Source organism: Gossypium hirsutum, chromosome D04 (genome assembly GCF_007990345.1).
Source record: "Gossypium hirsutum isolate 1008001.06 chromosome D04, Gossypium_hirsutum_v2.1, whole genome shotgun sequence".
Classification (NCBI taxonomy): domain Eukaryota; kingdom Viridiplantae; phylum Streptophyta; class Magnoliopsida; order Malvales; family Malvaceae; genus Gossypium; species Gossypium hirsutum.
Window position 1 is genome coordinate 9862974 of NC_053440.1, and position 12167 is coordinate 9875140.

The window sequence follows — 12167 nt, forward strand, 5'->3', positions numbered from 1 at the left end:
ATCGTACATCCCGCAAAATTCTAGTAGATCCATCATGACTCCTCAGTTTAATTGAACCTATCCCGGCTATTTTACATGTGTTATCATTACCCATGTAAACAACCCCTCCATCTAGTTTTTGAAATTCAAAGAACCATTCCCAAATGGGACACATATGATAGGAACAACCAGAATCCATGATCCACTCATCTGCATGTAATGTTGAAGATGTCATACTAGGAGAAAAGTCTGACTCTGCTTCACTATTGCATTCTGCAACATTTGCATCTTGCGGAGTCTTCCCTTTTTTCTTCAATTTTGGACAATCTTTCTTCCAATGTCCTTTTTCTTTGCAAAAGGAACATTCATCTTTGGCAACAACTCGACCTTTGGACTTTCTTCTCTTCCCCTTAGACTGACTTTCCTGACGATCTCTTGTTACCAATGCTTCCACTGCTGCTTCACTTGAACCTTTCAACTTATCCTTTCGGCGTAGTTCATAGCTATACAATGCAGCAGTTACTTCATTGAAAGTTACTTCCGACTTTCCATGAAGTAAAGTAGTTTCAAGGTACTCAAACTCCTCTAGAAGCGATCCCAACAACATTAACGCCAAGTCTTCGTCTTCAAAAGTCACATCCAAATTCAACAAATCAGCCACCAGCTGATTAAAATTGGTAATGTGCTCGTTCATTGTGGTACCAGGAACATAACTGAAACGAAACAGTCTTTTCTTCATATGTAACTTATTTTGACTGTTCTTCTTCAGGAATTTCTCCTCCAATGCTTTCCACAATTTACTTGCAGAAGTCTCTTTACTGAATATATACTTCTGCTCTCTGGAAAGACATGATCGAATTGTACCACATGCCAATCGGTTGATGGTCTTCCATTCTTTATCATCAACCCCTTCTGGTTTTTCTTCCTCAATGGCAATATCTAGACCTTGTTGAAAAAGGGCATCTAGAAGCTCACTTTGCCACATGCCGAAATGACCTGTTCCATCAAAAATTTCCACTGCAAATCTCGTATTTGCAGTTCCAACCCTCGACAAAATGTACGAGGTGGAAGTTGTTGATATGGATGGTTTTTCTTCTGTCATTTTTGCCATAGCTTCTATTTAATAGCCACCAAATGCGGCATACCCACAAGCTTTTGTAAATGTTTCTGATGTGTAAGATCAGACTAAGCTGCAAATACAGAGCATACTACAAAATCTTGGCTCTGATACCAATTATTGCGGAAGCGACGATAATATTAATAACAATATTATCAGAAATATTTAGATAATTATTATGCCAACAATTATACTAAGAAAATTCCCAGTTAAATTAGAGGGGTCACAAATAGTCCCGCTTAAAACCCAACTAGACAGAACTCACTTAGATATTTATAGCAATAATAACTAAATAAATATAACCAACATAAAGCTATTAAATATAAGCAAACAAATAAGAAATAAAACACCAGAACTTAACGAGGTTCGGCCAATTTAGCTTACGTCCTCGGACACTACCAAATTAATATTTCCTCTAGAAATATTACAATAGAGAAGATCAACACCAAGTTACAATTAACTACTTGGATTTTTGGGGTGATGAAATCTAAGGGGGAAGGGTTCTATATATAACAAACCAAAACCCCCTCCCTTTCTATCTTTACCTAATGTGGAATATTGTCAATATTCAACACATCATACTAACATAACATCATTCATTTTATATGTCACGTCAATAAATAATTCATAAATTATAAAAATAAAATAAATCAAAGTTAAAATTGAAAAAATATATAAAAAGTTCATGAAATTTAAATATATATATATATAGTACAGTACACAACTACACATAGATTGCCATGCAGACTGTCGTATTTAAAATTTTAATATTTTAGTTAGTATTCTCATCAGAAAAACATCATTTTGACACTTTTAAAAGGTTGATAGTCAATTTTGACTTTTTTTAAAAAAATTGGAGTCAAATTTAGCTCAAAAAAAAAGAACAATGACCAAATTGATAAAATATATAAACGTAAAGGGTTAAATTTGACATTATCCCTATTTTAAAAAATTTCCTGCAAAATGATAAATATATGTTTGAAACAAAACTTACAAAAAAAAAAAGTGGGGGATAATATTAAGAAATATAAAGCAAAAGGTGGGGGGTGGGGGGGGGGGAGCAATGGTGCAGCAGGAGAGATGAAGAAGATGAATGAATGAATGGGTGAAAATATTAAAGCAATGGATAGATGAAGATAAGACCCCTATCCCTAAAACATGGCTCCAATGATATGCGGGGTTGTGTTAGATAGTCAACCTCAGTTGTTCTTTTCGATGTTTATTTGTTTTTGGATATGTCCACACATTCCTGGCAATGCCGCCTGCTTTCTGGCTCCTTTCACAATGGAAGAAATTTGAGAAACTAGCCATGTTTTCCCCCTATAATTTGAGTGGGAGAGAATGGATTTTTTTGTAATTATTTTTTATACGAAAAATTGTTAAAATAATTTTATAACTATTTTACTTTTTTTTAAATATTAGTGGCTGACATTTAAATATAAACTCGTAGCAACATTCAAATGATATTTAGTAAAAAACTTCACTGACTGTCCCATTAGTTCATCTGCAAGAATTGCATAGCGTGGAGGGGCGGCTGGCTTTGCTTAACTGATCCCCTCCGTTTGAAATGACCATTTTTGCAAATTCTGAACTGAGAAAAGTGAGGATCGTATTACCATTGGAAGCTTAAAGTGTTCTTATATGCATCACTTGTTTCTTGTAATAATGTTGGATGTCAACATATTTAACAACGGAACAAAGATTATGTCGACATGCATGTATATCCGATATGAATATTGTATATAAATATATATCCGAAGAGTTGGAGATGAGAAACCTTACCCAATAATGTTATGTTATTGCCATTCCCTTAGCAAAAGGATAAAATGCTCTTACCTTCCATTGCAAATTCACAAGTTAGACAAGCTTAAGAAAAAAAAAACCAATTACATATCAGTGAGGTCAGTGTGTTTGAAGCATAGCTATGCATTAACAAGACTTTCATAAATCAGATTTATACCCCTAATCTACACACCGAGTCCAGCAGAAGCAATTCCGATGTTTGCACTTTTCTTGAGGCACCTGTGCTTAAACTGCCGAGAAAAAAAAGACAACCCGATTCGTATATCAAGGCACCATTCCGATTTCATCAGTTCTTTCGCTTCGAACTTGCCTTAAGATTATCTATTCTGATTCTAACCTCTGAAGGCAACTCACTAGAAGTCCGGGCCTCCGAACTTTCCGAAAGTCTTCTTTGTGTTGCATCATATTCTGTGCTTTCCGGCCTTCGTCTTTGTATTTGTATTCTATCATGTTCCATAGGTCGAAATCGAATCTGAAAAGCCCTATAGGAAAGTAGAGGTAGTAGCGCGGCAATAACAACAAGAAGGGTGGTGAGCCAGTACAGGATGCTCGGAGCACAAGCTTCGACAAGAACCTTGTATGCTGTGGTAGATAATGTCGGAGGAATCAAACCATAAACCACCAAGAATATATACCAAAAGGCAATGCTTCCCCATATGAACAGATGCTGGATCCATGTGAAGTAATTGATCGACAACGCCATTTGGCAATTTACAGTCCAAACTACACATGTATACATTGTCACCCCAAGAACCGAATAATCGGCAACTTGACCATCTTTGCGGAATGCTGGACCAGTTATTGAGTTGGTTGTTAAGAAGTATATGATTATGGAACTAAGAAGTCCATTAAACATCCAACCAAGAATACGGGGCCAATTGAAGAGGATATTCCGCACACCCTCTTGATATAATAAAGGATGCTGCAAAAGAAAAGACGGACATTCTAAGCTCATATGCACAGGAGGTAGCAGTTCGGAACACGCAAAAACAAGTTTCTTCAGAGTGAAACTGCATCTATGACATTAACATACAGAATTGTTTACCTTGAGGCAAAGTCTGGCTGAAACATCCTGATCAAAAACACCAAGAGCGATTACAGGAAGCGAAGTGAAGAAGACATTGTAGCATGACATGTACCAATCGTTATAAGCAGGCTGACCGGAGAAAGAAGTGTAGGCCTCGAACCAAAACAAGGTAAATCCAAAAGTGATGTTCTTGTAGAAAAAGTAGCAGATCTGCAATGACCGAAAACATACCTACGATTTCAGCACTAATATTCATTTTTTGTTAAATGTTTGCCTAATCTATTCCCGGAAATGGAAAAATCACCAAAAAAATTGTTAAAGGTCCATACTCCAAAAGTGTAACACCGATTCGAAGACAAGAGTCTTATGCAAAATGAAATAATCCATGACAAAGACTATCGTTCTCAAGATATCAAATAAATAAGATTATCTGAGTTTAACTTTGCAGCATGGGGAAAACCAATGAGAACATTCTTACCATCATCGATATTCGCCTGTAACACCAATGGCCATGCACCAGTAATAAACGTTCCAAAAAACGAAATTGAGCTATCGCAAAATCACTTGCCATAACAGCCTGCAGTTCATGATAGTTATTAGAAGTAAGTTAGAAACCAGACAAACAGTTAAATATCTTGAAGACAGGACATGGTCTAAACCAAAATATGAGGTCTAGCAGTAAGAAGAAATTCATAAGTTTGAGTTCATTCTTCCTTCGAAGAGGAAAATTTATAGAAAGCCACATATTCTATCAAATCAAATATCCCCATAAAATGGATAAACTATCAAGCATAAGCCACAAAAAGGTGCAGAAAGCCAGGTTACCAAAACGGAAGGTGGCAAGAGCCAAGAGCCAAGGCAATGCTATAAAAGGATCATTGGAAGAAATCACTTCATGCCTAGGCAAAAACAGATAAAATAGCAGAACCACATCTCGAGAAAGAACACCTTTGCATGATTTGACTTCCCTAATCCCCAGAAACAAAAAGAAATGTACAAATTATAAGAGAAGACCTAGTTGCTCATCTCGAGTGTGAGGGACAGATATGGGGATGTATCCAACACGTGCATGTTTTTTTCTCATATAAATGCTTTAGAGTTCTTGGAGGATCATATCCCATTCTCATTTCCAAATATGTGTTGGATACTAATGTTGGACACAGATACTTCCAAAACAAAAAAGGAATCAGAGCAACATAGGAGAATCCTACGAGAACAAAGACATAATTTTACCTGCATCCCTTCGACTCCACTTATGCCTACCCCAATATCAGCCTCTTGAAGCATACCAACATCATTTGCTCCATCACCAATAGCTAGTGTTGTTCTACCCGTAACGGATTTCACCAGTCTTGTAATCTGCATATATACTAGAATTTTATCAAATTATTTTCACGTCAATTGCTTCAAAGTCTGATAATCCTTACAAAAATCCCATCACTTGCTTGGCTCCACAAACATGATACTTACAACAGCCTTTTGTTTCGGTGAAGATCGACAGCATATAACAGTAGCACAACGCATTGCAAGATCCATAAAGCAGTTTACCAGATTCTTGTCCATAGCATAAGTCAAGGACTTGCCATCAATTATCAGGCCAAACTCAGTTGAACTTTCTTCAGTCACTTGAGATTTTGCCTCGAGTATTTGCGACTTTATACTATTAAGAGAAGCCTAAAAATATAATAGATTCAGATTTTTCCCAATATGGATGGCATTAATATCACTTCAGAATAAAGTAGTCTATACCTCAGCAATGGCCTCCTTATCCCCTTCTTTTTCCAGGGCAAAAATTTCCAGCAACTCTAGCGTGATCACAATCTGTTTCATTCCATGTCTTAGTAGACTGCATGCATACCTGTGGAAATGCAGTATTTATAGCATTTACATTCATTAAACTATAGACAATAAGTTCGGTTCAAGTTCTACGATACCCAATATTAACAGCAGTTCCCCTTTTGTCGCCTGTCAAGACCCATATTCCGATTCCAGCACGTGCAAGCTTGTCAATACAGCCTGGGACCTGCATAATGAAGAAACATAGTAGTTTATAAAAACCATAAATAATTAGATTAGACAACAAAACCAATTCATGTAACACAATTTGGCACTTATTTTCTTTGTTAAGATATTACAGATGTTTCAATATAAAACAATAGCATGATATATTAAAGCACATATTGAGATAGGTCAGTGATTTAAGAAGTTTCATTAGAAATTATAGTAATAATAGTTGCAACAAATCCCAAACTAATTTAACTGACCCCCTTTTGTAATTTGTCTTCAACAGCTGTGGCACCGAGAAGAATTAAGTCCCTTTCAATTTGGCCAGCCAATTCATCCATCAAAACATCTCGATCAGCAGATACAGAAGTTTTGGCCTTCAGAAATTCTTGTTCCCAAGTTTTATACTCATCATCATCAAGCTCACGATATGCAACTGCCATGGTTCGTAATCCTGCCTCGGAATATTTTTCAATATGCTCCTTGGTCTGTTCCTCATATGCCCTACCTTCTTTCGAAAGCCTTTCAAATATAACACTGCACATATTGTGAAAAATGAAGATATTACATCAACTCAACTGTTCTACAACTTCATAAAATTCTACCACAATATATCTGCATGAGGAAGCATGGGTTACAAGTTATGACCTGTCTGCACCCTTGGCAAGGAGCAACAACTGGTTCTCTGGGTTCTTTACAATTACGGACATCCTTTTCCGAGCACTACTGAACTCCAAAACATGAAGAAGCTCGTATACTCTGCAAAGTAGAAACGAATTCATTCACAGCTGCCTTGTGAAGCTGTTCATTTTATGTAGCTCGACAACTGTTTTTATTTTTGGGGAGATAAGATTAATAATGTGCATAACAAGATTGAGATGGTGTGAAAGGTTACAAAAAAGTTACCTGTCAACTCTTATGCCACTCGTGGGATCTAATTCACGCAATTTTATGCTTGTTGGATTCCTTACAAAAAACTCAAAACCAACCTCTCGAGCAGCAATGACAAATGCTGCTTCATCAGGTGACTCAGCTTCATACATAATCTCATCAGGACCCATTACTTCAGGAACTGCTGTATGGCAAGTTGCTAAGACCCGAAAGAACCTTTGTATGACATCCCTTTGAGGTTCAGACACCCATTTCCCATCCATAATACGTTCATCTCTGAAGTTGAAACCCTTGATCGATTTTTTTGATTCAGAAGCATCAATAGGCGCCTGTTCAGTCAATTGCTCACCTCTTTTCCTCGCCAGAGCAATTTCAACCTCTGTCATGCCACGACCATAGAGAGTGCCAGCTATTGAACATTTCACAAACTCCATCGAGTTGCATGTCAAAGTGCCAGTTTTGTCGGAGAGTATAGTATGGACCTGACCAAGTTCCTCATTCAAATTAGATGTCCGTGCATGCGCTGGCCTATCCATTTCCTCATCATACATAGCCTGATCTTGGTTAATGAAAATGCTTTGTAAAACCTTGCAAATCTCAATCGAGACATACAATGATATAGGTATCAAATATCCATACAACATAAGACCGGTCAAACAATGCAAAAATGCAGCCACTGCTGGTCTTCTGGGGTCAAAGAATACAGTTGTTTTATCTGGTCGGAGATACCACCTTGTATAATTTCCACCGCTAAGATCGTTATTAGTTTCAATTCCAAAAAACAGAGATCCTATGAATGATACCAAAATCAGAGTACTGAAAAGGACATATATTATCCTATCCATCCTCCTCTCAATCTTAGTCCTCTTGGAAGGAGGATCTGTTGCATTCTGCATTACTTTTGTGTCATGTCCAGTAAAAATAACCACACCGAAGATATATTCAGTATTCTTCAGTTTAGAATCTCGCAAAAGGATCTGCTGTGGGGAAAGTGAGTATTGTTGACAATCAGAGTACAATGTTCCGATGAAAGAATAAAGATGCTCGTTTGGATCCTCACACTTGATCACAGCTCTAAATTCCTTGAGGCTCTCTGCACTAGACCGGAAGTATGTTACGTTGAGAGCATGCTTTAACTTTAAATTAGTCTCTCCATCAAGGTTCATTGTCTCAACATAGCAAACACCATCTTCGTAGCTTGAAGAAAGTAGGAGTATATCAGCAGGAAAATATTCGTCCTTGCACACCTTAACAAGCTCACCAACACGGAGATCCTTCCATTTGGTTTGTCTGAAGGAACATGAACTTTTATCGTAAACTTCAACCTTCCGATTGTTTGCCTCTATATCCTGAAAACCATGGAGACTGCTACTTTAGATGTCTTACATACATTCAAAGAAACCTTATTGGAATGAAGAGTGCCCACGGAAGCAAGAAGACTAACACATATCACAACAAAATGACAAACAAAGGGCCGAATACAACACCGATGCATACATTTCAGTGTATCAGCAATCAGAAAATGAAAATTGGATCGAGATTAAATTTCAACAATGTAGCTAAACAAGGTTCAGTTACAAGCCAAATATAATATTGGAAAATTGAAGCTGCATCAACCCTATATAAAAGGAGTTTTTAGCTTACCTTATTAAATATGAAGGGAAGAAAACAGAAATGATAACTTTTATTCTCACAATGACACTCTTCATTATACTACTGAGAAAATAATTTGCAGGCACAAGAAAGACCCTTCAAATACATGGAAATAGGTGGAAATAATTGAACATGCTTATGTCAGACACAAATCAACATCTAACACTCACACTCAAGTCCAAGAATGCTTTATTGTTATAATCATGACAAAGCATAGAAAACCTCTTAAGACAGGACAGGAGAATTTAATTACCATATCCAAGTTTGGGAGCTTGGACCATCTGATGTGAAACTTTTGTCCTCAAGTGCCTTTGAACTTGCTTTTAATGTGTCTAAATTTAATATTTACAGATCAAGTCATTGCAGTCTTAATAAAAGCAGTAAATTCAATTACGGTGCATCTATTTTGAAATCGGGTTAATAATAAAGAACAAGACAGGAATCATACTCCCACTATCATATATGGACAAGCAAATTAAAATTAGCATGAAATAAAATAGCATGTTCGTTAATAGTAGCTGTTTTTATTTATGGGAACAACAAAAATACCAGGACATTAATCAAAAACCTTGATGGTATATCATGCGATGCAACAGATTTACCGACAACAATGTGAAATTTTGTGACCTATTTTACGGTACAATTTGTCCTATTTGTTAAACACATTTGGTGTAGTTTGAACTTGTTTATTGTTTTTATTTTACAGAATACAATTTGAACCGAAAGCATTCAATAGGAAGCAAACAAACAGTTACAGCAAAGCACCAAAAGGAGAGTAAGAAATTCAAGCATCACCTGGAGGTTTCGCCTCCAATCTTCGACACCCTCTTTGGCCATTGTAGCTCCAATCACCACAACGAGAGGCAGAATAATGCTTGGTGCTGAATACGGAGCCAACGGACTAAAAGAAACACAAGCTACAACAAGAAAATAGATATTTGCAACCCTCCTAAACTGCTCAAACAAAGACTTTGGGATGAAATTAACTGCTGTATACTTGGTAGTGGAGACATAATTCCCCCGATACCTGAGCCGAATTTGCTCTTGACTATCAGGTTCGTTGCAATACACCACTCTTGAGTACCCTTTTTGCCCGATTTCGGCATGATCGTCTCGAGAACTCGACCGACAACACGCAAATGAGCAAAGCTTGCTTAACTGTATGCTTCTTTTCCTTATTCTAGCCATTGCCAAAGCTTAAATCCAGACAGGGTTGTCTCTCTTTTAGCAATAGATCACTAAAGAACTCAGATTTCCCTCACAATTATCAATCACATTAACCTTCCAAATCAACCACATACAAAAGTAATAATCTTCCAATTCCCCTTTATAACACTATGAACAGTAACCCCGTTCCCAATCCAATCAAATTCACCAAAACATAAACAAAAATAAACCCAATGAGTAAAAATTCTTATCTTTGCACCCACATGAGCTTTGAATGCCTTTGATTTCTGAGCTAAAATCCCAACACAGAAAGTGCATGAACAAGCATTTAAAAAAAAAAAAAGCTCAACTCTTTATTTTAAAAATACAAGAAAAACCTCATATTTGTAACCTTAACTGCACCAATTTAAGACAACCCAACAAATGAAAAAAGTCTTTAAAAAAAAAAGTAAATCCTTATTACAAACAACAAGTTTTCTATCAAAAGAAAATTCCTTACTCTCAGTTGAAGTTGCAGAGATCTCCTCCTTGTTGCCTGAAAGTTCCAAACTTTTAAAGAAGTGTGAGAAAGGCAATATAAAATAAAAATAAAAAGTGAGGTGCTTTGCGTTAGTCTTAGAGTAGTTAGCTTTGCCGCTGTTATAAGCAAGAACTAACCATGAAAACTTAACATAGATGGCGTAGCACTGGATGATTGTCTTAAACACAAAATGGGACAAAACAAAACCAGGGTAAATTACATTTAAGACATCTGTAGTTCAACATTTTGCAATAAGATCCCAATTTCTTTTTCCCAAGACTCAAGTTTTGAATAAATATAAAAAAGATAATAAAAAAATTTATCAGATGTTTTCATGTATAATGTTCTAAGTGAAATGGCTAATTTACTCGTATATGCTGAAAAAAATTGATATTTTTATTTTTTGAAATTCATCAATATATATATTTTATGTTTGGAGAGAGAAAGGAAAACGCGTCCTATAGTGTACATCTTCACTGGAAACACATCTTACATGGCCCACTTTCAACCAAGTCAGCTAGAAAGGTGCAATGTAAATTGCGTTTTCACTAAAATTAATAGCTTAGCTCTTTTGCTCAAATGGTTGTTTCAAGTTTTTTTTAATTAATGATTATAATTAATAAATATATTATTTTCAAATATATTTATTAATTATAAACATTAATTAAAAATAAAAAAGCTTTAAACAAATGAAATAAAAAAATGCAAATGTGAAAGAGAGGAATTGAACTTAAGACTCAAGGATAAAAGCACTAATATTTAACAATTTAAGCAAATGAGCTAAGTTGTCAATTTCAGACGTAGTTTTACTTAAACTAACCGTGAAAATGTGTGTATTTTTCTTTCTCTCTCTAAAAATAACATATATCAGTAAATTTCAAACAAATCGACATAGATAATCAAATATAATTTTTTTAAAATATATGAGTAAATCAAGCAAATGAAAAGGTAACTTTTGTTTATTTCATTTTTAGTTATGACTTAATGTTGTTAATTTGGTTGATTTTGCAAAAAAAAAAACATGGGATGCTAATATGAAAATATAAAGTGTATTTCTGAAAAAATAAAAAAATAAAAAAAGTGGGGAATACTTGCAAACTCCATGGAGAAGTTAAGGAGACTGAGATTAGATTTTGTGAGAGGATATGGCAAAATCATGTCCTTCCACGTGGATGATTGCTTCAGGACATGAACAGTCTCAGAAAGGGGTGATGAAATTGTTGAAGAAACGACCTTTTTTACCCTCCGTGGACTCAGTTTTCAATTTTCCTTTTTTTTTCTTTTTGGAATTGAAAAATTAATGTTGGCGTAGAATGGTTAAAAGACGAGATTATTGTCCGTACAAATACCTCAAGTAATTATATTAAGAGTTAAATTAATTTTTATATGTTAAATTTAAAAGTAAATTGATCATTTTTTTTAAAATTTTTATTCATTTTTACTGTTAAAGATCCGTTACTATACATCGGTATGAGATGTATATGCCATATCACATATTATTGTATGGGTATTCTATCAATGACATCAATTTTTAATAATATAAATAGATAAAAATTTTAACAAAAAGTATCAAAGCTCTTTTAATTAATGTACAAAAATTAATTTATCATTTTTTAGTAGAATGGGCAAAAAGCAATTTGACATATAGTGTAAGGGCTTTCATAATATTTATATTGACTAGTCTTTTTCTAGAGGAAGTTTTTTATAGTATAATTTTCAATTGGTTTAGGAGTGTAAAATGCTCTAAAACTTTAATAACATGTAATTAAGTCCTTCCGTAACTGTGACACGTGACAAAAAATAATAAAAAAATAATACAATTAAGAATATCTATTTATTAATTTGCTTTAAAATAAACATGTTTTAAAGATAAAACTTTTTTCATTTATAAAGAAAAACTACTTATACATATATATATATATATATATGATCTATAGTCTCTAACGGAGTAAGCCAATTTTAGTAAAAGAATATTTAAATTTTAAATTATAATCATAATAGTAAAA

At 34.9% G+C, this 12167-nt stretch overlaps 1 protein-coding gene across 3 annotated transcripts; it reads right to left on the reverse strand.

Annotated features, from left to right (window-relative positions):
- Positions 1–2906: 2906 nt before the first annotated feature.
- LOC107926062 (probable phospholipid-transporting ATPase 8) lies at positions 2907–10339 on the reverse strand. Of its 3 annotated transcripts, XM_016856840.2 has the most exons (13): positions 10141–10339; positions 9502–9670; positions 9270–9391; positions 6837–8170; positions 6579–6689; positions 6191–6467; positions 5861–5949; positions 5676–5784; positions 5397–5600; positions 5160–5285; positions 4405–4503; positions 3945–4136; positions 2907–3821 (listed from the first exon to the last, which is right to left on the reverse strand). In XM_016856840.2, exons 2-13 carry the CDS (start codon positions 9578–9580, stop codon positions 3186–3188), a joined length of 3378 nt encoding a protein of 1125 aa, XP_016712329.2. In that variant the 5' UTR covers positions 9581–9670; positions 10141–10339; the 3' UTR covers positions 2907–3185. The 3 variants fall into 3 exon arrangements, with proteins under 3 accessions (XP_016712329.2, XP_016712327.2, XP_016712330.2); XM_016856838.2 differs by having other exon boundaries at positions 9270–9670; positions 10141–10309; XM_016856841.2 differs by lacking the exons at positions 9502–9670; positions 10141–10339 and adding an exon at positions 8728–8806 and having other exon boundaries at positions 9270–9437.
- Positions 10340–12167: the final 1828 nt, after the last annotated feature.